Source organism: Aethalodelphis obliquidens, unplaced genomic scaffold (genome assembly GCF_003676395.1).
Source record: "Aethalodelphis obliquidens isolate GAN/ISIS:26980383/991018 unplaced genomic scaffold, ASM367639v1 scaffold7, whole genome shotgun sequence".
Taxonomy (NCBI): domain Eukaryota; kingdom Metazoa; phylum Chordata; class Mammalia; order Artiodactyla; family Delphinidae; genus Aethalodelphis; species Aethalodelphis obliquidens.
Window position 1 is genome coordinate 189,240 of NW_020837951.1, and position 26,156 is coordinate 215,395.

General features: G+C 52.2%; 1 protein-coding gene across 6 annotated transcripts in view; it reads right to left on the reverse strand.

The window, feature by feature from the left end:
• Nucleotides 1–6,493: 6,493 nt before the first annotated feature.
• The window catches only part of EHMT1 (euchromatic histone lysine methyltransferase 1), a 147,814-nt gene continuing 128,151 nt past the window's right edge, over nucleotides 6,494–26,156 (reverse strand). For all 6 annotated transcript variants that reach the window (XM_027104128.1, XM_027104129.1, XM_027104127.1 and 3 more), the window contains 9 exons: nucleotides 24,984–25,138; nucleotides 24,037–24,204; nucleotides 23,779–23,923; nucleotides 23,351–23,428; nucleotides 22,294–22,409; nucleotides 21,093–21,179; nucleotides 20,593–20,671; nucleotides 9,603–9,778; nucleotides 6,494–9,476 (listed from right to left, as the gene is read on the reverse strand). In XM_027104128.1, the coding sequence (XP_026959929.1) occupies nucleotides 9,302–9,476; nucleotides 9,603–9,778; nucleotides 20,593–20,671; nucleotides 21,093–21,179; nucleotides 22,294–22,409; nucleotides 23,351–23,428; nucleotides 23,779–23,923; nucleotides 24,037–24,204; nucleotides 24,984–25,138 (1,179 nt within the window). In that variant the 3' untranslated portion in view covers nucleotides 6,494–9,301. The remainder of the gene's footprint in view (nucleotides 9,477–9,602; nucleotides 9,779–20,592; nucleotides 20,672–21,092; nucleotides 21,180–22,293; nucleotides 22,410–23,350; nucleotides 23,429–23,778; nucleotides 23,924–24,036; nucleotides 24,205–24,983; nucleotides 25,139–26,156) is intronic.

The following is a 26,156-nucleotide window of genomic DNA, read 5'->3' on the forward strand; positions in this document are numbered from 1 at the left end:
CAGATAGGTACATACAGAAACATTTGTAGATCTGTGTATATGTACACACATATATTTCTTTCCCCTGTCAACTGAGAGGGGCTTTCAGAAAAGACACCCCAGGGCTTCCCTGGTGGCACAGTGATGGAGAGTCCGCCTGCCGATGCAGGGGACACGGGTTCGTGCCCTCGTCCGGGAAGATCCCACATGCCGCGGAGTGGCCGGGCCTGTGAGCCATGGCCACTGAGCCTGCGCTCTGCAACGGGAGAGGCCGCAACAGTGAGAGGCCCGCGTACCGCGAAAAAAAAAAGAAAGAAAAAAGAAAAGACACCCCAGTAGCAACAAGCACCCCAGCACCCAGATCTTGGTTTCTAACACCATCTCCCAATGAAAGAAATCAGGGCTCCATGGAGAAGTGGCTAAGTCTAGGATTCAGGCAGAAAATAAACAAAATGAGCCTGACGCATCTCACAGTGCCACAAAGTAAGGAAGTGCTTGGAGGCACACACAAACACAACCCACACTGATGAGGGTGTCAGTGGTAAACAGGAGCCACAGGAAGGGCTCCTAATGGCCAAAGCTGCAACAATTTGAGCAGATAATACGTAAATAAACACCCACCCGTGAGCCCGTGCTGACAAAAATGACTGAAACAAATGCATAGATGAGCCAGAAGAGACAAATCTCAAGTGCAGAGGAATTGCAAATAATTCATGTAGATACTCTAGCCCAAAGGAGAGGGGACCTAACCCCAGACCTCAGGTGTGGCAGGGCCTAGAGCCCTCCTTCTAGGAAGCAGGATGGAAAGGGAGGAAAGAGCGCCAGAAATCTGACAAGCACACCTCAGTGAGGTGATCAAGGCCCACATCAAGTCATAAATCATGTTGATAGGATTATTTTTATGTGACAGGACAAAAATGGCTCCTTACCTCTGTGGTCTTCCTCCCAATAGCCCATAACGTCAGTCCTATCATAAGAAAAACATTAGACAGATTCCAATAGTGGGACATCCTAAGAAACACTTGACCGGTACTCCTCTAGACTGTCAAGATCATCAGGAATAAGTAAAACTGCCACAACCAAGAGGAGCCTAAGGAGACCTGACAGCTAAACACAATGAGATATCATGGAAGGAAACGTGGAAATAGAAAAGACCTTAGGTAAAATTTAAGGAAATCTGAATAAGCTATGGACGTTAGTCAATAACAATGTATCAATATTAAATAATTAATTATAACAAATATACCAGATGCTAATAAGATGTATTTGGAAATCTGCACTATCTTCTCGATTTTTCTGTAAATCTAAAACTATTCTTTAAAAAGTCTATTTTTTAAAAGATAATTGGCCAGATTAAACACAATCCCTGTCAGAATCACAGTTGGCTTCTTTGTAGAAACTGATAAACTGGTCCTAAAGTTCATATGGAAACTCAAAGGACCTAGAATAGCCAAAAAAATCTTTCAGAAGAAGAAAAAAACTGGAGTACGCACACTTCTCCATTTCAAAGCTCACTACAAAACTACACTCATTAAACCAGTATGATATTGGCACAAGAAAAGACATATAGATCAATGGGATAGAATTTAGAGTCCAGGAATTAACCCAACATCTACGGCCAATTGATCCTTGACAAGGGTGCCAAGACCATTCCACGGGGGAAGAATAGCTTCTTTAACAAACGGTGCTGGGGGCTTCCCTGGTGGCACAGTGGTTGAGAATCTGCCTGCCAATGCAGGGGACACAGATCAGGGTTCGAGCCCTGATCTGGGAAGATCCCACATGCCGCGGAGCAATTAAGCCCATGCGCTGCAACTACTGAGCCTGCGCTCTAGAGCCCGTGGGCCACAACTACTAAAGCCAGCGCGCCAGCCTGTGCTCTGCAACAAGAGAAGCCACCACAATGAGACACCCATGCACCACAACAAAGAGTAGCCCCTGCCTGCCACAACTAAAGAAAGCCCGAGCCAAGCAACGAAGACCCAACGCAGACAAAAATAAATATATAAATAAATTTTTTTTTAAAAAAGCAAAAAAAAACAATGCTGGAAAAACTGAATGTCCACCTGCAAAACGATGAGGTGGGACCCCTACCTCACACCTATACAAAAATTAACTCAAAATGTGTCAAAGACTAAATAGTAGCTAAGACATAAATAGTAAGAGCTAAAACTATGAAACTCTTAGAAGGGAACCAAGGTATAAATCTTTGTGATCTTGGATTAGGCAACAGTTTCTTAAATATGGCACCAAAAGAACAAGTAACAAAAGAAAAAAATGGGTAAACTGTACATCAAAATTAAAATCTTTTGTGCTTCAAAAGACACCATCAAAAAAGTGGAAAGACAACCTACTGAATGGGAGAAAATATTTGCAAATCACATATCTGACAAGTAATCGCTATCTGGAATATATTTAAAAAAAAAAGAACTCTTCCCACTCAATAATAAAAAGAGAACTCTATTTAAAACTGGGCAAAGGATATGAATACGTGTTTCTCCAAAGAAGACACACAAATGATCAATAATAAGAACACTGAAAAATGCTTGACATCACTAGTCATCAGGGAAATGCAAACCAAAACCACAGTGAGGTACCACTTCACACCCACTGGGACGGTTCAAGTAAAAACTACAGATAACAAGTGTTGATGAGGATGTGGAAAAATCAAAACCTTCATACACTACTGGTGAGGACTGTAAGACGGTTTTGGATACAGCTTGGCAGTTCTTTTAAAGGTTAAATGAGAGTTTCCACACGACCCAGCATTTTCAATCCTAGGTATATATCCAAAAGACATCTACACAAAAACAAATACGTGAATGCATATAACAGCTTTACTCATAAGAGCCAAAGAGTGGAAACAATCCACATGAACTGACAACCCATCCACATAACAGAATATTTATCATTTGGCCAGAAAAAGGAAGGACCGGCACATGGTACAACACGGATGAACCTCAAAGACATGATGCTCAGTGGAAAAAGCCACAGAAGACCGCAGTATTATATGAAATGTCCAGAATAGGCAAATCTGCATAGACAGAAAGTAGATTAGAGGTTGTCTGGGGCTGGGGGGAGGGGGGACTAGGGGAGAAACAGCTGCTAATGGGCCCAGGTTTCTTCCTGGGGTCGCAACAACGTTAAATTTGATTGTGATGATGGTTGCATGTAATTGTGAACATGCTAAGAAACCACCGAATGGTAAGCTGTAAAAGGATATGGGATCGTATGGTATGTGCTTATATTTCAATAAAGCTGTTACTGAATACAGAAAAAGAAACAAGTGAGAAAATGAGTAGACAAGGTACAAATTACGATTAATAACAGTAATTGGCTAAATAAAGCAAAAACAATAACGACGACTTGGGGTATAAACTATAGGGACTAAAATGGATGACAATTGGGGAAACGGGATTGTTCTGCTGTGCAGTTCTTACATCAGCTGTAATATGGTTAGCACCTCGGGAGAGCAGACTGGCCAGCTGAAGATGCAGAATGTAAGTCCTACAGCAGTTACTAAAAGACGAAAACAAAAAGGGTAGAGCTAATAAGCCAACGCAGTAGGAACGATGGATTATACAAACACACTCAATACAAAAGACGGCAGAAGAAGGGGGAAAAGGAACAAAGAACAAACAAGATAGGCAGAAAATAGCAAAATGGTGGATTTAGATTTTAGAAAACTCAGCTGTTCCAGGACGGGGGCAGGCAAGGTACCAACAAGCCCGGGACGCCTTGTGCCACAAAGTAAGACGTGCTCAGTGAGCAAACGAGGCAATCTCAAGAAGGTGCCACCAGTCCAACCTTTGACATCTTTAGCACCTGAATAATGAGAGTAACAGACTATAACCCGCTGGATGAAGTAGAAAGTCATGAGTCCGTACGCCCACAAGTAACCGGAAAGCATGAAAAGGATGGGATCTGTTTCCTGCAATGAGAAAAACAAAGCTGGTGGGAAAGGTGGCTGGATCTCAATCAAATGATTCAAGTTTGCATTATCAATAAACGGACCAAACCCAACTTGTGGGCCACCTGATAGGACGCAGGAGGACACAGCACCACTTCTGCGATGTTCCTGCCGAAGATGCAGCCCTGGACCTGATCCTGAGGAAACAAACTGAGAACGTTCTACACGAAAACCGACCGTCATCTTCACGCGCCGAGGCCATGAAAACCAGGCAGACAGGCTTGTTCCGGACAGAAATGACGAAAGACACGATAACCACACAGAACAGCAGGCTGAACCGGGCCCGCCTGCTCCGAGGGCGGGAGCTGCCTGGGACTTGATGGTCAGTGCCCGGTCAGAGCAACGTCGTCCCGGAGCTGGTGGTGCGTCCAGTCACGCAGCAGAACAGCCTCGTTTGCAGGGATGACGGAGCATCAAGGCGGCAATTTGTTCCCCAATGATTTAAAGAGAAAAGTTGCCTGTACCGTGCTTGCAGTTTTCTGTAAATTTGAGATTGTTTCAAAATTTAAAACCTTTATGTTAAGCCAAAGAAGCCAGATACAATGGAGTATGCTGTGTGATTCCAATTATAGAAAATTCTAGAACAGGAGATGTTCATCTATAGTGTCAAGGGTAGATAAGTATCTCCCGGGGCAGGCAGGGTGGACCACAAAGGGGCACCAGAGGATTCTGGGGTAATGAAGACGGTCATTATGTCTTGATTGTGGCAGTGACTACACGAGTATAGACATTTGCCAAAACACATGAAACAAAATGGGTGCATTTTACGATACATAAATGTTATCTCGATAAAGATGATTTTTAAAGCTTAAAAAACCCCATTAGTCTTTTTTGTAGGAATTGATATGTCGATTCTAAATTTTTTTTTTCCCCCCGGTACGCGGGCCTCTCACTACCGTGGCCCCTCCCGTTGCAGAGCACAGGCTCCGGATGCGCAGGCCCAGCCGCTCCGCGGCATGTGGGATCCTCCCGGACCGTGGCATGAACCCGTGTCCCCTGCATCGGCAGGCGGACTCTCAACTACAGCGCCACCAGGGAAGCCTGATTCTAAAATTTATATAAAAATAGAAAGAGCCAAAAGAGTGAAATACAGTCAGCCCTCGTGCACGCGGGTTCCACATCCGTAGATATGAGGGCCGTGAGGGACCTGAGCGTCTGTGGGTTTTTGGTATCCACAGGGGGTCCTGCAACCAGGGCCCCAAGGACACTGAGGGACAACTGTCACCATCTTCAGGAATAAGAACAAAGTCGGAGGCCTTACACTACACGTGACTCTAATACTTAAAATGAAGCGACAGTAATAAAGACAGTATGATGCTGGCATAAAGACAGGCAACCAGATCTATGGAAAAGAAGAGCCCGGAAATAAAGATGCACACGGCAGGTGATGGTCTACAAAGGAGCCAACACAACTCAACGGGAGAAGGCAATCTTCTCAGAAAATTACAGCCGAAGCTGAAACAACTAGATACCCACGTCAGAAAAACAAAAGTGTATCTCTATCTACCTCAGTCTACTGATGAAAATTAGTTTAAGATGGGTCATATGCCAAAATATTAAACCTAAAACTATCATGCTTTAGAAGAAAGCAAGAGGATACCTTCTCAGCGTTGGGGCAGCAAAGACACTGACAGACAAAATACTAACCAAGGAGGAAAAAAGGTAAATTGGACGTGCTCAAAATTTTCAACTGTTCCTAAGATAATGAAAGAAAGGTTACAGATGAGAGAAAATATTTAACTACTTCTATGTGACAAAGGACGTACGTGCACTAGAACATGTAAAGAACTCCTACACTCAGTAATGGAAAGATAGGCCAATTAAAAAATGCACAAAAGACTTAACAGGCACTGGGCAAAAGAAGACACACAGGTGGACAACAAGTTTCTAAAAGGTGCCCAGCACGAGTCACCAAGGGATGCAAATCAAAACCACAGTGAGATGCCACCAGGACAGGCAGATTAAAAAGACCAACACTCAGCCTGACCCAGCAAGTCCATTTCTAGGAATTTACCTGAGACAAACAGACTGGTAAAAGGATGCTCGCGGCAGCTTTGTTAATAATAGCCCCAAACTGGAAACAACACAGATGTGCACGCCCAGGAGAATGGATAAACAAATTTGGTACATTCCTACTGTGGAATGCTCCTCAGCAATAGAAAGGATGCATGAACCAGTGCTTTATGAAATGTGAACCAAAACACAGCTAAGCAAGAGATGCTGGACAGAAAGAGTAACCTACATGTCCCGCATACATGAGGTATAGAACACGGAATGAATGCGTCTCGGAGGCAGGGACCAGCTCGGAAGGAGGGGAAGAGATTTCCCAGGGGGATGGGAAGAGTCTGTGTCTCGATAAGGAATGGGTTACACAGGCAAAGGCATTGGTCAAGACTTACTGAGTTGTACGCAAAAGAGCCATGCATCTCACGGTATATAAATTATTCCTCAATTTAAAAATCTTATATTTATTATTTTAAACTATATACCAAATAAATTCCACCTGGATTCAAGAGCTAAACTTGCAAATAAAATACTAGGAAATTGTACTGGAGAATATTTTTATAATTTGGAGGTGGAGGTCTTTCTAAATACAGTACAAAATCAGAAATCACAAGACAGATTTTACCACATAAAAATTTAGGTTCAGCATGGGTAAAAGGCTACAATATATAAAGAGCCCATACAAATCAATAAGAGAAATATAAACAACACAGTAAAATTTTACAAGGCAATTCACACAGGAGGAAAGCCCCACCTGTAATAAATAAGACAGACATTCGCGTTTATCAGTAACCAAACAAGTGTGAAGTAGCACACTGATCATTTTTCCTCTAGACATTAGAAAAAGAAGTCCGACAGTGCTCAGTGCTGGACGTGGGGAAATTCACCCTCTTCGAGGAGGCAGAAATCAGCGCACGTCTTAGGAATGGGGTTTTGGCGACAGATTCCAAAATGTGACTCTGCAGTGCCCTTTGGTCTCTTCTCTAAGAGGGTAATTGCACAAGTAGAAAAAGACGACGCTCAGAATTCTTTCCGGCCCCGTGGAAACGGATGCAGCTGTCAGGAAGAGTGGGTGGGAGTGGCCCACTGTCCAAAGTTGGCAGGGCGGGGGACACCCCCAGGCAGGCGGGAGGCGGTGACAGGTTTGCCTTTGAGGAGTAAGTACAGCCGGGTGAGACCCTCACGCTCCAGCCACGTGTGCTCCGCCACCGTGGGAGTCCCCTGGCCTGCCTCCCACCCACCGGCCAGCCCTTCAGAGCCTCATACCTGCAGTCAGCGTCCCATGGAACAGAGACCCAGGCCCATCCCCCAGGCCTGCCAGCAGGATTGGTGGGGGAGCACCACACAGCCCCCAGGACAGGCTGACAAAGGAAGCAGCCCAGCACCCACTGCCGAGACGGCACCTCGTGGGGGCCCTCACCCCACAGACCTCCCCAGCACCCTAAAGGTTTGCAACTAGACTGTCTTGATTCAACAGACAGTTGTTTGGACACCAGCACTGGCCCAGCACGTAACAGGTGGACCGCCAACACACAGGGACCTTCGTCCGCTGCACTCCCCAGGGCTTGGAGCCCGAGGGCTGGGCTGGGGGAAGGCACACAGGGCTGGCGGGTCTCAGGGCCTGAAAACCAGCTGCAGGTGGGCCCTCCCCACCAGCACAGCCCCTCCTGTGGTCCTGTTGCCCTCAGAAGAGAAAGGCAGTGAGCCCTGAGGACCCAGCCCAAGTCCTCCGGGCAGAAAGGGCTCTTCGGGCGGACCAGTCACAGCTCAGGCTCCTGGCTCCGCACATCGGGCCTTATCCACGTCCACAGGGAAGGCACCCTGTTTGCGCTGTTTGCAAAATGCAGGTTCTGGATAAATGTCTGAAAATGTCTAACTGAATGACGTCTGTGTATAAAAAATAGAGCATTCAAGCTGCTTCTTGTGTTCGGAGGCTCCCGACGAGTTTTGGGACTGGAGGTTCCGGCAGGAGGAGAGGGCCCAGCCTTACCACGTCCAGACACAGATCTGATTCCAGACCTCCGTCAGCCTCCAGAGAGCTTGGCACACACAGACGTGCCCCCCACGCACACGCACAGGCACACGCACGCACAGGCTGCCTGGGGAGGGGCGGGCCGCGTCCTCTCCGCAGGGATGAGTGGGGGTGTCAGGTCCACCTTCTCCGACTCGGCACAGGGCTGGGCCTGCCCACTGGTCCCCGGGGCCGTGTGGGACCCCACGAGCACCGCACCCCAAGGGAAACACGGGTATTTTGCAGAAACCAGTTGAAACATGATACCATGATGAAACCTCATTTAAAGTACTTCTTTTTTTTTTTTTTATTGATTTCATTGAAAACAGAACAAGAAATGGTCTGAGCCAAAAGACTGCTCTTAGAACTTGTCAAAAACATTTCAACAGAAAAAATAAACATGACTGCATTATGAATGTTTTAGAAGAGTCGCACAAAAAAACCCACTGTTACTGCACTAATTACAGTATTTAAAAAAGTATATGCCAAAAAAAAGTATATGACCTGGCAGGCCATCACACAAAAGGTGATGGCAAATTTATTCACACTACAAGACTAACATATTAAAAAAAGTTTTCTCCTGCATTTTATTCTAAAATCACTTTGTTCTCTTTATACAGTTGATAGTTTATTTTCACATGGTGAGTAGAAACCACACCAGAATCAGCACCGTTGTCTGTGTTTTCTGTTTTTTATTTTTTGTTTGTCCTAATGTCCAATAATGGTAGAAAATAAATCAGTTTATTCATCATCAGAGCGTGTGGCTTAGAAATCAACAGAAGGTACCGGCCTCACGGCACTCGCAGGACAGGTGTGGGTCCTCCGTGGGCCGTGGCCCTCCTGCACCCCCAGACCGCTTCCTCGAAAAGAAACACGTTAGAGGTCTGGTATATAGGACTAGATATAGGATTTCTTTAAAAAGCAAACCCACGTTTTCTCCAAGGTCAGTGGCAGCTCGGCCCTGACCTCTCAGGAGCGGTGGGGACAGGGTCTGCGCGGCCCCAGGAGCCGGCACCAGCCCCTCGGGCTGCGGGTGGGTGACGGTGGCTTTGGCGGGGCCACACGGAGGGGTCTGGGTCGACAGGACACTGCCCACAAGCCCAGCGGTGGGACAGGAACGACGGAGAGCAGAGGGGAAACGAGAAACGTGGAAACGACAAAATCACCATCAGAAACTCACGGGCGAAACCAGTGCAGAGTCCCAGAGCGCCCACCGCGCAGCCCAGCCCCGCCAGCACCAGGCTGGGACCTCAGACGTCGTCGTGTGCGCTTCTCCTTTTCTCCCCGAACCGCAGCGTGAACGGCATCCGCTTGGGCGCCCAGGCCGTGGCTCTCTCTCATAGCGGGTCGGCGGGGGAGGAGCTGGTGTCGGGCAGCCCGTCCTCCTGGGCGGCCTGGGCGCCGGCCTGCCGCTGGGCCAGGGCGGCGCTGGAGTGCCGGCACTTGGGGGAGCCACAGCGGCAGCTGAACAGCTTGCCTTTGATGTCCCAGAAGCGCTCCCCGTAGTCAAACCTGGGGGGAGAACAGAGCTGGGCGGGGGTCCGGGCCCACCAGCACCTCCCGGGAGCCGGGCCCACCGAGCCCCGCCCGAGCCGTCCAGTCTGGGGCAGGTAGCGCGTGCGCCTGGCGGGCACCTACCCCAGCTGCTCCCCGGCCTCGATCAGGCGGGTGCTGAAGAAGGCGATCCTGGGGAAGCGCAGGTCCTGGTGGGACATGAAGACGCGCACAGGCACCAGGTTGGGCTCGCAGTGGTGGTTGATGAAGCGGCTGACGTTGCCATAGAAACGCGCATCGATGCAGTACAGCTCTCCATCCTGGGGGAGACACGCACTGAGCGTCCCAGGAGGGCAGGCGTGGGCACCGCCACTGCCACGCAGCGGACGCCACCCTCTCCTCCCCCTCCCTCCTGGGGCTTCAACTCCAGGGGTGAAAACGAGCACAAACATGGATAATCTATGTGGCTGGCACCGTCCCATCCGACGCTCTGATGCTGTCAGCACCAGGACAGAGGAGGACAGCATTATGGGAACCACGTGGGGTGGCTAAGGGGCCACATGGTCCTGTAAGGACCACTGGGCAGCACAACTCCCCAGGGACCTGGTGATGGAGAAGCAGGGATACAACTTAGCAGGAGTGGGAGATGCAGGGGGCACTGGGCAGGAGGACAGACGGGAAAGGGGAACAGAGGGACGGGGGGCAGAGGGACGGGGGGCAGAGGGGCAGAGGGACACGGGGACGGGGGGCAGAGGGACAGGGGGGTGGAGAGACAGAGGGACGGAGGGCAGAGGGACAGGGGAGCAGAGGAGCAGAGGGACAAGAGACAGAGGGACAGGAGGCAGAGTGACAGAGGGGCAGAGGGGCAGAGGAGTAGAGGGACAGAGGAGTAGAGGGGTAGAGGGACAGAGGAGCAGAGGTGTAGAGGGACAGAGGGGCAGAGGGACAGGGAGGCAGTGAGGCAGGGGGCAAAGGGGCAGAGGGGCAGCGGGGCAGAGTTGCTTGGGAGCTGAGGGGCTGAGGGGCAGTGGGACAGCGGGAGGGAAGCTGCCAGGTCGCTCACGAGGGGACTCAGAAAACCACAGACCCTTCAGGACAGAGAGGAGCCCCGGGACCGGGGTCCCAACCATGCCTCTGGCATTGCTGCCGCGGTAACAACACAGGGCAGAAGGGGCTGGGCTGACCGTGAGAAAGGGGCCTGGTCTAACCATCCGAGCCGTGGGAAAGAGTTTTCTCTGGAAGGATCCAGAGCACAAGATCGACCCAAAGTCAGAGGGGCCACACGGCGAGGACACCCACCCAGAACCGAACCCCTGAGCGAGCAGCAAGCAGACCCCCCGGAGCACCACCATGCCGTCGGCCACTGCGGTCTGACCCTCACGCCAGCGGCCAGGGGGCCAGGGGCCAGGGAAGAGCCTCAACTATACTGATTTTCTCCCCCTTTCTGTGTCTTTATCCATAAAGACAAGAGTAAGAAATCCTTGGAGGAAGTGAAACATGTTTTCACTTTTTCTCTTTTCTTTTTTCCTAAGCTGAACAAGAGACTAAAGGAGCAGCAGAAAGGGGTGGGTGAGAAGCAGGTGCCCGTGTGACGAAGGAAGGAGGCCCGGGGCTGGACCCCAAGCAGCGAAGGGCCCTGCGGACACCGCCTCTACCACCCAGGGGCGCGAGGCGGCCCAGACACCCCCTCCCCCCTGGGTCCCTAAGGGGAGTCCCTGTAAGGGTCCTGCATGGAGACCCCGCCCAGAGCCTGCAGGACCCACAGGTGGCCCCCCAGGGACACCAAGGCTTCCTGGGGGACAAGAGGGGGTTCTGCCCACTGGCCCCTGGCCCTGGGCCCCCGCCATGCTGCCCACACTTCCCAGGAGTTATGTCCTGAGCCCTTGGTCACCGGCCTGCACCAAGTGGGGGCCACCCATCCTGAAGACCTGACCATTCCCCTCTATGAGGACCCTGCGTCCCTCCTGCGACAAGCAGCCTTTCTCGGTCTTTAAGATGTGTCCTTTCAGATGTATGTGCTGCCTTTTTAAAGCTTCTCTGATCCAGAAACCACCCACACCTGGTTCTGAGGCAAAAATACTGTGGGGAGGGAGCCCCACGCCCACACGAGCCACCCACATCGTGACTCTGAGAGGCTGAGGGCGTGAGGGCACCCGGGTTAACCAGGGGACTCGAGAAGAGGCTTGAAGCGGGAGGAGATGGGGACAGAGCAGGTGTTTGGAAGGTTTCAGAACAGCAAGGAGAGAGACAGACTCAGCAGCATGAGGACAGGTGATCAGACCCAGGAAATACCTGGAAGGCAGAACCGGAAAGTTTCCTGATGCCTCAAATGGTGGGTGGGGGAGCGAGGCACGGGCAGATGGCCCAGTGGGTATGGGCACTCTGACATGCCAACACTCGGGGACACACAGGCCTGAGCTGGAACGGCCGGGGGACGTGCTGCATCCGTGGCTTTTTACGTGCCCAGAACGAAAGACCCATGGGGTAAGACTGAAGAGGGCTACCTGCTCGGGCCCAGGAGGAGTGGACCAGAGCAAGCAGGAGACCCACACAGCTGGGGGCCGGGGCTGAGGGCCCAGAGTCAGCGGCACTCGGGTTGCCAGGACCCTCCCAGGGGCACAGCCCGGTGTGCGGGGCTGAAGAGACGGAAAGGCCAGGGGTCAAAGGCAGCAGTCGCAGCAACGGGAGGAGAGAGGGTGGCCATTGGAGAGATGTCCCTTTGGGGGCCAGGGGCTGGCAGGGGTCCAGGAGCTGCTCAGGGGAGGAGCTGAGAAACAAGCACAGCAATCAGACAGGGTAACTCCACGTCTTAGAATCTGATAATTAAGAAATGGGCTTGGAATCTGCAGTGTTTTTACAGAAGCACCAGCCAGAGCAGTCTGGAGACAGAAAGCTCCTCCCAGACAGGTAAGCGGGGAACATGGAGAGGCCTGTGTGGGGCCCCCTTGGGGCCCCCAGGAACGCCCCCTCCGCCCCTCCCTGGACAGCGTCCACACATGCCCCATCTGTCAAAGGATGTTGGTGAGAATCAGAGTGCCGACCTGTGGTCAGGCAAGCTGCCTGGTCTGCGGAGACTCGAGACAGCCTGACAGAACATTTCAGAAAAAGCAACAAAGAAAACGCCTTGTGAAGGAGCGGACGCTCCGGGAAGGCTCCTCCACGGGGGTCGAGCTCAGCGGCTGGCGTTCCTAGCTGTGCTGCACAGCGGGCATGAGGCCGGGGGGCTAGGGCCCTGCGAACCTTCCTTGCTACAGGTGGGACCCTGAGGGCTGCACCCCAGGGCGAGGGTCACTGCAGGGGAGGCTGGGCTAGACTCGGAGAGGCTGGCGGCTGCAGCTCAGCCCCGAACCACCCTCGTTCCCACAAATGGACCGAGTGATTCCAGATGAGGGCTCTGAAGCCTCAACGCATTTCTTCAGGCAGGTTTGCAAATACAGAGTTTGGAACCCAAACAAAAACTCATCAGGAACAAGGGGCAATGGGCAAACAGAATGAAAATAAGCAGGAAACCCCCAGACACTAGACACAGACCCACAGGCACAGATGCTAGCGGTGCCAGATGGTCGGGGGCAGGCTCTGGGGACACATGCAGGCCAGCCTATGGGCCAGTGCAGGCCGACCACCGGCAGCACAACGCCCCGTGCTGAAGCAGGCGTGAGATTACAAACCAGTAATGATGGCCCAACAATGGCCCATAAAATCAGATTATCCACCATGTTACTACAGTAAGTACAAGAGAGATTGTAGGGGCATTTCAGCAGATGCAGAAAAACACTGAACACAGCCTAACGTCAATCCAGGTCACTCTTGGTGGACTAGGGACAGAGCTCTGAGCACCAGCGCCCGTGGGAGCCTGGGTTCTGGAAGCTTTTCTCCACCAAGGCAGGCACAGCGGCCCGGCCGGGAGGGGACCGTGTGCTGATGACACGATCGTGTCCACTGAGAAGAGAACTCACAAATAAATGCTACATCTAGTCAGTGAGTTTAACAGGTCACAGAGTTAAAAGTTAGTTGGGGGCTTCTCTGGTGGTGCAGTGGTTGAGAGTCCGCCTGCCGATGCAGGGGACACAGGTTCGTGCCCCGGTCCGGGAAGATCCCACATGCTGCGGAGTGGCTGGGCCCGTGAGCCATGGCCGCTGAGCCTGCGTGTCCAGAGCCTGTGCTCCGCAATGGGAGAGGCCACAACAGTGAGAGGCCCGCGTACAGCAAAAAAAAAAAAAAAAAAATTAGTTGGAAAAAAGTAACTATTTCTATGTATCAAGCATCTAAATCAGGGGAAAAAATGCCATTTACAAGAGCACTGAAATGGTCCAACACCAGGACCCTGCTCCCCACCACAAAGGAGCAGCCAGCACTGGACCTGCCCTCCTGCCAGGACTCTCCAGATGCTTGGGACACGTGTGCCAGGGACATGGCCGAGCCTCCCATGAAGCTGCCAGTCACCACCACGCGGCCCCAGGGGATGAGGACACATCCACCCAAAGCCTGACATGAATGCTCTCAAAAGCTGCGCTAACCGCCAACACCTGGAAACAGCCCAAGTGCGTCTGCGGTGGATGGAGGAGCAGCCTGAGGGGTATCCACACGACGGAGCAGTGATGACCCAACCAACACAAACACGTGACACCGCAGACGAGCCCCCAGAGGTTCCCTCCACCAGGGAGAGGGCCAGACCCAGAGGCCATGTGCCGTGGGAATCCACCCGTACGACATTCTGGAAACGGCAAACGGCAGGGACAGAGGGGCCGGGTGTCCCCGAGAGCTGGTCTGCAAATCTCGGTGCAGTGGTGCGCACCCCAGCCTCGCTCGCTCACAGAACCCCACCCCCTGGGCAACCTGTGACTCGCTTCTCACGAAAGCCACTCCCGCGATCACATCACACCGTGCATGGTTCTCCTGCTGGCCTTCAAGAAGAGGGCTGTGTGCTTGGGGCCCCTGGGAGCAGACAGAGCCCCGGCTGGACCTCAGTCCTGCAGCCAAGAACTTGCGTTCTGACAACCAGCATGTGAGCCCGAGGACTCCGAGGTCCAAGGTCCAGAAAAGACGCAGCCGGACCACGCCTGGACGGCCTGGGTGACCCTGAGCAGAGGACCCTGAGATCACTGATGGGGCAGGAACAAGGAGACGCCTGTCAAAACCAACAGAGCTGGACACATAAATGGGTGAATTTCCTGCATATAAATTAGGCCTCAGTAAACAAGTCAGCACCAGAACACTTCTACGAGGGCATCTACAAAAAGCTCACAGCTCACATCACACTTAGTGTTCAAAGAATGAATGCTTTTCCCTTGACAGAGACAGGCAAGGATGTCCCCTCCCACTGCTGAGACCCCAGCCAGGCTCTCAGCACAGACTTAGAAGGGCAAGGAAGAAGTAGAGCTGTCTTTACTCACACATGACACAGTTATGCATACAGAAAATCCTAGAGAATCGTCAAAAAAGCTACTGGAATTAACAAGTGGATTTAGCAAGGTCGATATACAAAAAACCAAGTATTTCCATATCCTAGCAACAATCAGACAACGAAGTAAACAGCAACACTGTTTACGAAAGCATAAGAGCATGGAATACTTGGGAATAAACTTAAGGGAACATGTGTAAGATCTACACCCTGAGAGCCCGCAAGCTCTGCGGACACCTGGACGCAACACCAGGGACCAGGAGACCTAACGCTGTGCAGATGCCGACGCCCTAAACTCAGCAACAAACCGGAGGCAACCCCAGCAGGGCTCCGGCCGCGGCTTCCTGTACTGATGCCCTGATTCCAGAATCTACAGGGAAATGCAAAGGACACAGAAAAGGTGAAACGGCTTTTGGAGGAAACAGGGTCTGAGCACAACGCGACCTGGTTTCAGGGTTTAGTCTCACAGCCGTACCGGCGCACCTTGGTTTGCTGAACTTTGCAGACACCGCATCCAGTGCGTCTGCAGGCTCCATTCTTCCAACAGTATCTGCTTACTTCCTGTCTCCGTCACATTCTGGTAATTCTCGTAGTATTTTAAACGTTTTCAGTACTACTGTATTTGTTACGGTATCTGTGGTCAGTGACCTTTGATGTTACTACTATGACCCGCTGAAGGCTCAGATGATGGTTAGCATTTTTTAGCAATAAAGCATCTTTTGATTAAGGTATATACATTATTTTTATAAGATAATGCTATTGTACACTTAATAGCCTATAGTATAAACATGACTTTTAGATGCACTGGGACCAAAAAAAAAAAAAAAGTGTGTACTGTAATACGCTCTACTGTAATATTCACTATGTTGCTGGTCTGGAACTGAACCCGCAGCATCTCCGAGGTGTGCCTGTGATCGGGACAGAGTGATGTAGGTTACGGATTGGCAAATAAATCAAAGGAAAAAAACATAGTCCAGACAGACCTACTTTCAATAGTGCAAGTAGAGACTTTACATTCACATGGACAAAAGGGAACCTCAACCCCTATCTTACACCAAAAACAAAAATCAATGCAAAACGTGAGACCTGAAACCGTGAGACTTCTAGAAGAAAACAGAGGTGGGAAGCCCTTTGATATTGGTCTTGAATGATTTTTTGGATTTGACACCAAAAGCAAGGACAACAAAAGCAAAAGTAAACAAGTGGACTACACTGAACTAAAAAGCTTCTGCACAGCAAAGGAAACCATCAACAAAATGAAAAAGCAGGTACCAGGTGTTCCCTGGTGGTCCACGGGTTAGGACTCAGCGCTTTCACTGCCATAGGCCCAGGTTCACTCCCTGGTCGGGGAACTAAGATCCTGTAAGCCGAGACGTGCGGCAAAAAAGAAAGAAAAAGGCAGCTACCGAATGGGAGAAAATATTTGCAAACCATGTGTCTGATAAGGGGTTATTATCCAAAATATATAAAGAACTCACACAACTCAGTAGCAAAAAAAAAAAAGCCAATTTAAAAAATGGGCAGAGGAACTGAATAATCATCTTTCCAAAGAAGACACACAGATGGCCAACAGGTACATGAAAAGATGCTCCACATCACTAATCATCAGAGAAATGCACATCAAAACCACAATGATTAATCACCTCACACCTGGCAGAATGACGTCATCAAAAAGACAAGAAGCACTGGCGAGGGTGTGGAGAAAAGGGAGCCCTCGGTGCACCGCGGGGGGAGGTAAATCGGTGCGGCCACTGTGGACAACAGTGTGGATGAAGCTTCCTCAAGAAGCTGAAAACAGAACTACCGTGTGATCCAGCGATCCCACTCCAGGACATTTACGAAGGAAACAAAACCACAACCTTGAAGAGATATCTGCTCCCCCATGTCCACTGCAGCATTATTCACAGCAGCCAAGATATGGAAATAACCAAGTGTCCATTAATGGATAAGAAAATGTGGCACACACATACAGTGGAATACTATTCAGCCTTAAAAAAAAAAAGGCAATCCTGCCATTTGGGACAATATGGATGAACCTCAAGGGCATCATCTGAGATAAGCCAGCAAATGACAAAGACAGCATGGTGTCACTTTATGTGGCCTCTTACTTTTTTTTTTTAAGGCAAACTTTCATGGAAACCGAGTAGAATAGGGGTTGCCAGGGGGTGAGGAGTGGGGGAAACAGGGAGACAGTAAATTTATAAAATGAAAAAGGTCTGAGGATCAAATGTATAACATGGTGACTACAGTTGATGACACTGTTTTGTACAGCCGAAATTTGCTAAGAGAATAGAACTTAAGTGATCTCACCAAAAAAAATATGTTAAGCGAAAAAACCAAACCATATACAAAAGTTCTTGAAACAGATCATAGATCTAAATGTAATTTTGCTAAAATACAAAAATTCTAGAGAAAAGAGAAAATCTTCACAACCTTGCAGCAAAGATTTCTTAGGACACATAAAGCACTAAACCATTAAAAACGTTTTCTGTTCTGTGAAGAGGAAGGAAAGGCAGGAGGGAAATACTCACAACACACGTTGGACAAAGGGTACCATTCAGGGCTTGTGAAGAGCTCTTACGACAAGCGGCCCGACGGAACAACCCACAATAAATTTTTAAAACTTCTCCACGAACGAAGATGTAAGGAAGCCACTAAGCTGTGAAAAGACACTGCCATATAATGAAGATGTGGTGCATACAGTGGAATATTACTCAGCCATAAAAAGGAACGAAATAGTGTCATTTGCAGAGATGTGGGTGGACCCAAAGACTCACACAGAGTGAAGTAAGTCAGAAAAACATATCATATAATACTGCTTATATGTGGAATCTAGAAAAATGGTACAGATGAACTTATTTGCAAAGCAGAAATAAAGACACAGATGTAGAGAACAAACATATGGACCCCAAGGGGGGTAAGGGAGGGTGGGATGAACTGGGAGATTGGGATTGACATATATACACTACTGTGTATAAGATAGATAACTAATGAGAACCTACTGTATAGCACAGGGAGCTCTACTCAGTGCTCTGTGGTGACCTAAATGGGAAGGAAATCCAAAAAAAAGGGGATATATGTATATGTATAGCTGATTCACTTTGCTGTACAGCAGAAACACAACATGGTAAAGCAACTATACTCCAATAAAAATTATTTAAAAAAAAAGATGCTGCCATCACGGGGCATCAAAATTAGCGTCTGAGCTGCCCTTTCCTGCTGGCGAGTGTGGGGGGAACAAGCCCTCCGGAAACCGTTGGCCGTTTCTTCTAAAGCAGTAAGTGAGCGCTCACCAGACGGCAGGAATGCCACCCCCAAGAGTTTACCGAGAGAAACGAAGACTCACGTCCACAGAAGGCAAGTCGGAAAATCCACCGCAGGTGCACTCCTGGCCATAAAACCCAGAACCAGCGGGTCCACCCGCAGGCCAGCACACAGCCCCGCACGGCTATCTGGGTCACCACTCCCAACGGGAAGGAGCAGATGGCCCAGCGAACCACCACAGGTCAACGCTATGACCCTAACCGGATTCACAGGTCAGTGCTCTGAGCCTAACTGGTTCACAGGTCAATGGTGTGACCCTAACTGGATTCACAGGTTCAAAGCTCTGCCCCTATCCTGGTTTACAGGTCAGTGCTCTGACCCTAACTGGTTCACAGGTCAATGCTCTGACCCTAACGGGTTCACAGGTCAATGCTCTGACCCTATCCTGGTTCACAGGTCAGTGCTCTGACCCTAAATGGATTCACAGGTTCAAAGCTCTGACTCTATCCTGGTTTACAGATCAGTGCTCTGACCCTAACAGGTTCACAGGTCAATGCTCTGACCCTAATCTGGTTCACGGGTCAATCCTCTGACCGTAACTGGGTTCACAGGTTCAATGCTCTGACCCTAACCTGGTTCATCTGTCAATGCTCTGACCCTAACTGGGTTCACAGGTTCAATGCTCTGACCCTATCCTGGTTCACCTGTCAATGCTCTGACCCTAACTGGGTTCACAGGTTCAATGCTCTGACCCTATCCTGGTTCACCTGTCAATGCTCTGACCCTAACTGGGTTCACAGGTCAGTGCTCTGACCCTATCCTTATCCTTATTCATGGGTCAATGCTCTGACCCTAACCTGGTTCACAGGTCATTGCTCTGATCCTAACCTGGTTCACGGGTCAATACTATGATCCCTAATGAGGTTTACAGATTCGATGCCATGATCTAATCTGGCTCACAGGTTCAATGCTATGCAATCAAATCCCTACAGGAGTTTTGTGGAACTTGTCAAGCTGATTTTAAAACTTATATGGAAACTTTGAGAGACCAAGAAGAGCAGACACTCCCAAGAACCCCAAGGTAAGGGGAGGTAAACTAGGATAACTAATACAGTACAGGCTGCCCAAGGCAGTCGGCAGACAGAGGCCAATCCAAGGTCTCGCAGACACCTGATATATGACAAAATCTGCACTGCTGAGGGGTGGGGAAAGGACAATCTTTTCAACAAATGGTGCTCAGTCACACAGATGTCAATACAGGGAAAAAAATAAAGCTTGACCCCCTTCAGCACCTTCTGGGAAACAATATAAATGTGTATCTTTGTGAGCTGGGTTTTGGAAAAACTTGTCTTGGACATTATAGAAACCCACCTGTATACATAAAAAGACTGCAAAGTTGGAGGATAATAAAAATAAGAACTTCTGTTCATTAAAAGACATCGTCAGGAAGTAAACAAGCCACAGAGGGAAGATATCTGCAAGTCAAACGTCAGGAAAGAGCACTGATCCAGAACACGGAAAGAACTGCTGCAAACCAGTAAGAGGCAAACTGCTCAGCAGACACAGGTGGGCAGGAAACCCGGCCCGGCTGCAGTGCCCCCCCCACACACACACGCGCGCGCGCACGCGCGCACAGGCCGGGCAGATGGCCGCGGTGCCATGGGGAAGGCCTGGCCCCACGGCCCTGGGCTAGAGCCGCGCCCCAGGCTGCAACCTCCAGGAACACAGGCTCCTCTTCCAGACACTTGTCTCACAAATGCTGACCCCTTAGGGTGTGGCTGCAGGGGCAGCGCGGGGTCAGGAGATGAGCAGGGCGCTCTGAAGACACAGCCAAGAGTGGCAGGCACGGGAAGGGGAGCGCCTGGCTTCACCCGACCTACAGGTGGCTGTTCAGGGGTCTCGCAGCTGCTGCGGGGAACAGAGTACTTGTTTCCCCGCCTCCACCTGAACTCCCTCCCACTGGCAGCGATGGCGAGTTCTTAGAAGGTCTGAAGTCAGCAATTTTTGAATTAAGGAGCAACCCTGGGAGCCAGGACAAGGCAGGACAGGGCAGCCAGCGATGGCTCAGAAACTGCCCTGGGAACCAGGGCCCGGAGCGGATGAAGCCAGGGTCCGGCTCTTCTACCCACACCTGGGAGGGCACCGGGGTCACAGAGAGACGCACCCACCCTGTTCACAAGTGTGACCCTCACTCCACTCGAAGGCTCGACCCCCGTGCACATGGCCCCCGAGCCTCTTGGCGGCCCTCACCCTTGCTGAGAAGGAAGGTGGGGCTCAGAGGCTGGAGGGACATGTCCGAGGTCCCACACTCTCACGCGAGGCTCGCTGGGCAAGCTCAGGACCTCTGGGATCAGGGACCCAGAGCCAGTCTGGCGGGCGAGCCTCCTTACCAGCCCGGGCCCCGCCAGCAGGCCCCTCCACGTGGCACAGTCCCATCAGCTCTACACCCAACCCCTCAGGACGCATTACCTTGTTGTCAAGGTCAAAGAGGTAAGAATCTTCCTCACGCACGTCAGCTTCCGAGTCAGAGATGAGCTCCCCGACATACCTGCGGAGGCGGAGGCAGACGAAAACGTGACAGGCGCATGTCCCCCAGGACCCAGACGCAGGGCACAGGGGCCCTGACAGAGCCCACATGACTGAGAATTCTGCCTGTGACTGAACAGGGACTTCATCCGGGTCCCAGAAAATGATGACACAGAAACCCTCTATCTGACCAGGGGTCCAAAATGATCATCCCCTACACGTCATGAAGTGCTGATGGATCTTCTGAAATAAGTTATGAGCTGGTGAGAAAGTGCAGGCAGAAACGCAGAGGTGGGCGGGGGCTGCCCGCAGCGTGAGCACACAGCCAGGCCCAGGCAGCCCCTCCCCGGTGAGCGTGGGGCCCCCCACTGGCCAGTGTGCACTCCTAGTCGCACCCTCCCCCGTGACAGCAGCAGCCCTGGGCTGACCGGGCCCTCACTTACTCGCAAACAAAGGTGCCCAGTGGGATGTCCTGCAGGGACCGCACGCCCCAGCCCATGTTCTGCGTCCGATAGAGCTGCAGCCTCGTCCTGGAAAACAGGATCAGCCACTCACGGCCACGTTCCACCACACTCAGCTCACACTCATGTCACCACACAAGTGACAGGAGTAAAAAACACAGAAAATACAACTTTCATGTCTGGAGATGCGTTAGAACTTCGCATGCAATGCAGCAGTGACACCTAGCGTTACCCCACCCCAACCGCGCCCCTGCACCAAGGCGCCACTCACAGCGTCCTTCACACCCTCAGGAGGCAGGGGAACCTCAGACACCAGCCTGAGGTCAGCGCGTGGAACACGGCCCCCGGCCCTCCCTGAGCCTCAGTGCCCTCATCGCCAACGTGTGACGAGGACCAAAGGGGTTATTAGCAGGCCCGCTGGTCCCAGGCTGCAATGCAGGCGAGCTCGGGCAGCGTGCCAACCACAGGGCTGAGCTGGCCCCTGGGGGCAGCTGCGGGGCCCCTCCCAGGCCCCGAGAGCTAGGGCATCCCGCCAGCCATTTGTGTGTCCAGTGGCGTGTCTGTCCTCACACCCAAGGCCTTTCTGCCACACGCCAGGACACAGAAGTATGGGCTGGTCACAAGTGCTGTAAGGTTACACTGATATTAATAGACCCCAAAATACCGTATAAACTTACATAGGATACAAATCCTCCCTCGTAACCTTTGATTTTCCAACTCTCGAGCATGTTCACGGAGGGAAGTTTCATGACCAGAACCCCAGGGTCTGGCTCTGGGTGGTCAGTGAACCAAGTGCCCGAGTACCAAGTGGCGACATGTTTTACGTGAGACTCAGTACGTGGGTATGAGGGAAGCACATGAGTGTTCACACCAGATCAGGACCTCGTGAGCTTGGACCACACAGCTCTTGGCAAGCCTGCCTCTTGCCTTCGGGCCGTCTGACCTGAACCCAAGTCTGAGCGGGTAGGAAACATGGAAGGCTTCCGCTCTTTACGTCAACCTCTATAGCATCAGCAGAGGCCAAGGGCTCCGAGAAAGCCACCTCCACGTGCAAACACACACACGCTAAACACACGCTGCTCCCGTTTGTGGACACACACGTGAAACTAGAGAGCTGCCCAAGGGACTTGACTGCTTTCAAACTTTACCACGGAGACCCTGGCGCCAGCCCGCGGCACCTCACCTGAGGCCGTTTTGCACGACGCGGTTCCGGCAGGTCCTCCAGCAGGAGCAGGCGTGGTTGCACTCGAAGAGCAGGGGCGGCTCCGCCATGTTGAACTCGGGCAGGAGCCGGCCATCCTGCGGACAGACGCGTAGCGAGGGCTAAGTAACTGACACCAACATGCCTCCTCAAATCAAAACACCGCCCCAGAAAGCATGGTTTCTGGCCAAACTCCACACCTGGGAGGACAGGGTAAGGCCACACGCTCACGCTTTGTCCAAGGCCACGCAAAGTCTCTGGCCAGGAATCTACATGGCTTTTGGAAACCTCTGGGACAGCTCTCCCTGGTCCCTGACTGTGGCCAGCCTCTCTGCCCCAGTCGACCTCCCCCCATCCCCGTCATCCTCTCTCAGCCTCCCTGAGGCCATCAGCTCGTGGGCCCCTGGACTCCTGCTCTGCAGCCTCCAGCCTGGACCCCCTGCCAGCACCACCTGCCACTCTGCAAACCCCCAGCTCCCGAGGGACCTGTCACCGCTTTTCTGTCCGACACCCGAGACGCAGCAGAGACGCTGGGCTGAGCCGAGGCTGTGCAGCCGCGTCCGAGGCCCTGCCAGCTCCAGTGGCTGCTCTGAACAGTTAAGAACTTGCCCCCTCTCAGCACGGCCAGGCTTCGCAGGAAACACCAGGAGACCTGAGCCCCGCCAGTCCTGCCCACGACACCTGAGCCTCTTGTTTGGACGACACTCTTGACGCCCCCTTTGCTGTAATGTTGACTCTGTGCCAGTGGCCTCCATGCCGGGCCTGTGTGCCCTCTCCATTCCAGGACACCCTGAACTCCCCAAAGCAAAGCCAGGGAGGGCTCTCGTCTCAGAAACCGGCCTTGGGAGCCCTTCTCTCCTCGGCTCCCTCCAGGCCAGGCTCAGGGATGGCCACCTCTGCCGCCCAGTCAGTTCCCTCTGGCCACCCCCAGGGCCCACAGAGAATGCTGGCTCCATCCCCAGTACCCGGCCTCGGTCCTGCCCCTATCCCCTGGTGGCCTCTGTCGCTCCTCCCCAGCCAGGCCCCCACGCAGGCTCACCTTGTCGTACCAGCAGCGCATGCTCAGCTGGCCGCACATGCAGTTGCTGGAGGAGCAGTCGTCGATGCACACGCAGTACTGGAGGGAGGGGCGTGTCAGATGGAGCCCCGCCCCGCCCCCCAGTGCTGTTCACAACTCCAGTGACAATCCTCAAAATTCTGACTCTTGAGGACACGGGGGGCGTGCAGCCCCTCAGGAAGGAGGGTGTGGAGAGAACGCTCAGGCACGAGGCCTCGGGGGCTCGCAGGAGGGGCTGGGGAGGGACCCAAAGGAGGAAAGGAGGCTCAGACACTGGGTGGGCACAGCCCCAGGAGGGGAAAGACCGGGGCAGAGCCACTGCGGCCCTGAGGGCACCCCTCCCCGCTGCCCAGGCTGCTCTGGGGGCCGCAGAGGCAACATCCCACAGCAGGGCCCCCCCCACCGCTGACCTGCAGGTGGGTAATGTTCCTGTCGATGTTCATGGGGGACGTCACACAGTTCTGAGACACGTACTTATAGTTGCTGGGGCACGGCTCGCTGTCCACACCGTTGACACACGGTATGGGGATTCGCTCATAGCCCCGAGCGATGTCTCTGCCGCAGGAAGGGGCCGTCAGCTTTCCCGGTGAGCCCTGGCCCAGCCCAGAGAGGCTTCCGCTCCGACCCTCAACCCCGCCCGGAGGCAGGCCCTGCCTCGTGCTCCTCACCTGCTCACCGTCTTCTCCACCAGGGCGGGCCTGTCAGGGGCTGCATCGCGCAGCGCCTGGCTCATCTGCAGGGCGCTCCACACCTGCGAGTTGAGACTGGCGCACTGCAGGGGCGTCTCCCCCTCCTTATTCTTCAGTGTGACGTCGGAGTCCCGGGACAGGAAGAGGCTGGAGGGAAACGCAAGTCCACAGAACATTCAGATCTTAAGTCAAAAGATACAAGGATGAGCTTCGCACGATGACAACGATCAGTAAAAATAAGGAGGAAACGGCATCCGCTTTCAGATGAACCAGCTCACCGGCCGGTGCTTCTGCTCACCACGGACAGACATCATTACTCTTCTCCCCCGTTTACTGTCAAAAGTCCTCCTTTTCCTCTAAGGGAAGAGCATGTAAATAACTAGGGATGGTAGTTGATTTTTCTTGGCTTTTCCGTTCAAAGGCAGCCTCAGGATGAAAAGGGCAGCAATGCCTAGCCGGCCACGTACTCAGTTAACGCCCAGTAGGCAATCCGAGGCCTGACCCAGTCAGGGCCAGATGGTGCGCCGGAGCCCTGTGCCCCCAAGGTCCCTATCTGAGAGGCCGAGGGCCCCACCACAGGGGCATCCCCTAGTCCCAGGCCCCCATGACATGAGAAGTGGGGGCCACTCCTCCCTGAGCTACCGCCAGGAGCAGAGCAAAGGCTCTGGACCTGACGGCAACGGGCAAAAGTGATGCAGGAGGGGCTTCCGGTGGTGGTGGTGGGCTCCCAGCCGGCCCTCCAGCCCTCCCGCGGGTGCCGCTCCTCTGGCCCCGAGCAGAGGTGTTAGGACGGGGCTCCGCTCCACGTGTGACCTGCGTATTTGGGGATTTCCACCACGATCCTCCCGAAGCCACGCTGACTGCAGGCGTGAACAGAAGAGCCTCGTCCGCCGCAGAAAGTCCCCAGAGCACCCGGAGCCACTCACACGACACAGGCGTAGCGGTCCTCCCTGGCGGCGATGTGCAGGGGCGAGTCTCCATGGATGTTCACGGCGTGGAGGTCGCACCTGGCGGCCAGCAGGATCTCAGCGATGTCCACACAGCCCGAGAAGGCCGCCCAGTGCAGGCAGATGTTCTCCTCCTGCACGGAAGACACAAGCACGTGAGGCCGAGGGGGCGGTGCGGCCCACCCGACAGAGGCTTCCTTTCCATTTTGTCTTGTTTTCGTTATAAAAGTACATTATCGGGCTTCCCTGGTGGCGCAGTGGTTGAGAGTCCGCCTGCCGATGCCGGGGACACGGGTTTGTGCCCCGGTCCGGAAAGATCCCACATGCCGTGGAGCGGCTGGGCCCATGAGCCATGGCCGCTGAGCCTGTGCGTCCGGAGCCCGTGCTCCGCAGCAGGAGAGGCCACAGCAGTGGGAGGCCCGCGTAATGCAAAAAAAAAAAAAAAAAAGTACATTATCATAGTACAGAATATGTTAAAAATAGGAGAAAACATCAACCTCAATTAGACCACCCTAAACACGACACGTTAAGTAATATAACATCTAGAGATAGTTTATTTTTTAAATTATATTGACTCTGGAACACAGTTATGATTGCAGGATAGAGTAATACTTGTACAAGATTTGAAAAAGAGCCTCGGGAACCGTCGGCCTTGCAGGCCGGGCAGCAGCGCCTGCGGGCCTGTCGCCGGGCTCTTTGAGAGTGTTGGAGGGAGTAAAAAAAAAGATTTGAAAAAGACAAATTTGATTAATTAAAAATTTTATTTCATGAAAAACTAAAAACTTTAAATGACGCAAAGAAAACTTCGCAAAATATTTGTGCCATATGTGAAACATATGATTTCCCAGGTGTAGATTACATACGTGATGACGAAACCTCCACATGAAGTTTATCAGAAGACTACAATGTTTCTTCTTAGTAAGACTACAATTTTGAACAAATAAATGTGGAAAGAGAAGGAAAATAAAAAAAAACTTACATAAGATAACAGTGAAGAATAACCCTAAAAACAAGAAAACGTCTAAACAGGAACCACCGTACATTCGACCTGCCACACTGGGGACACAGCGCGAGGAGAGCCACGCCCGCCCACGCGGCCGGCTGGACAGCCCAGGAGCCCAGCCGCCCAAGGAGCAGCACCCAACCCCCCCC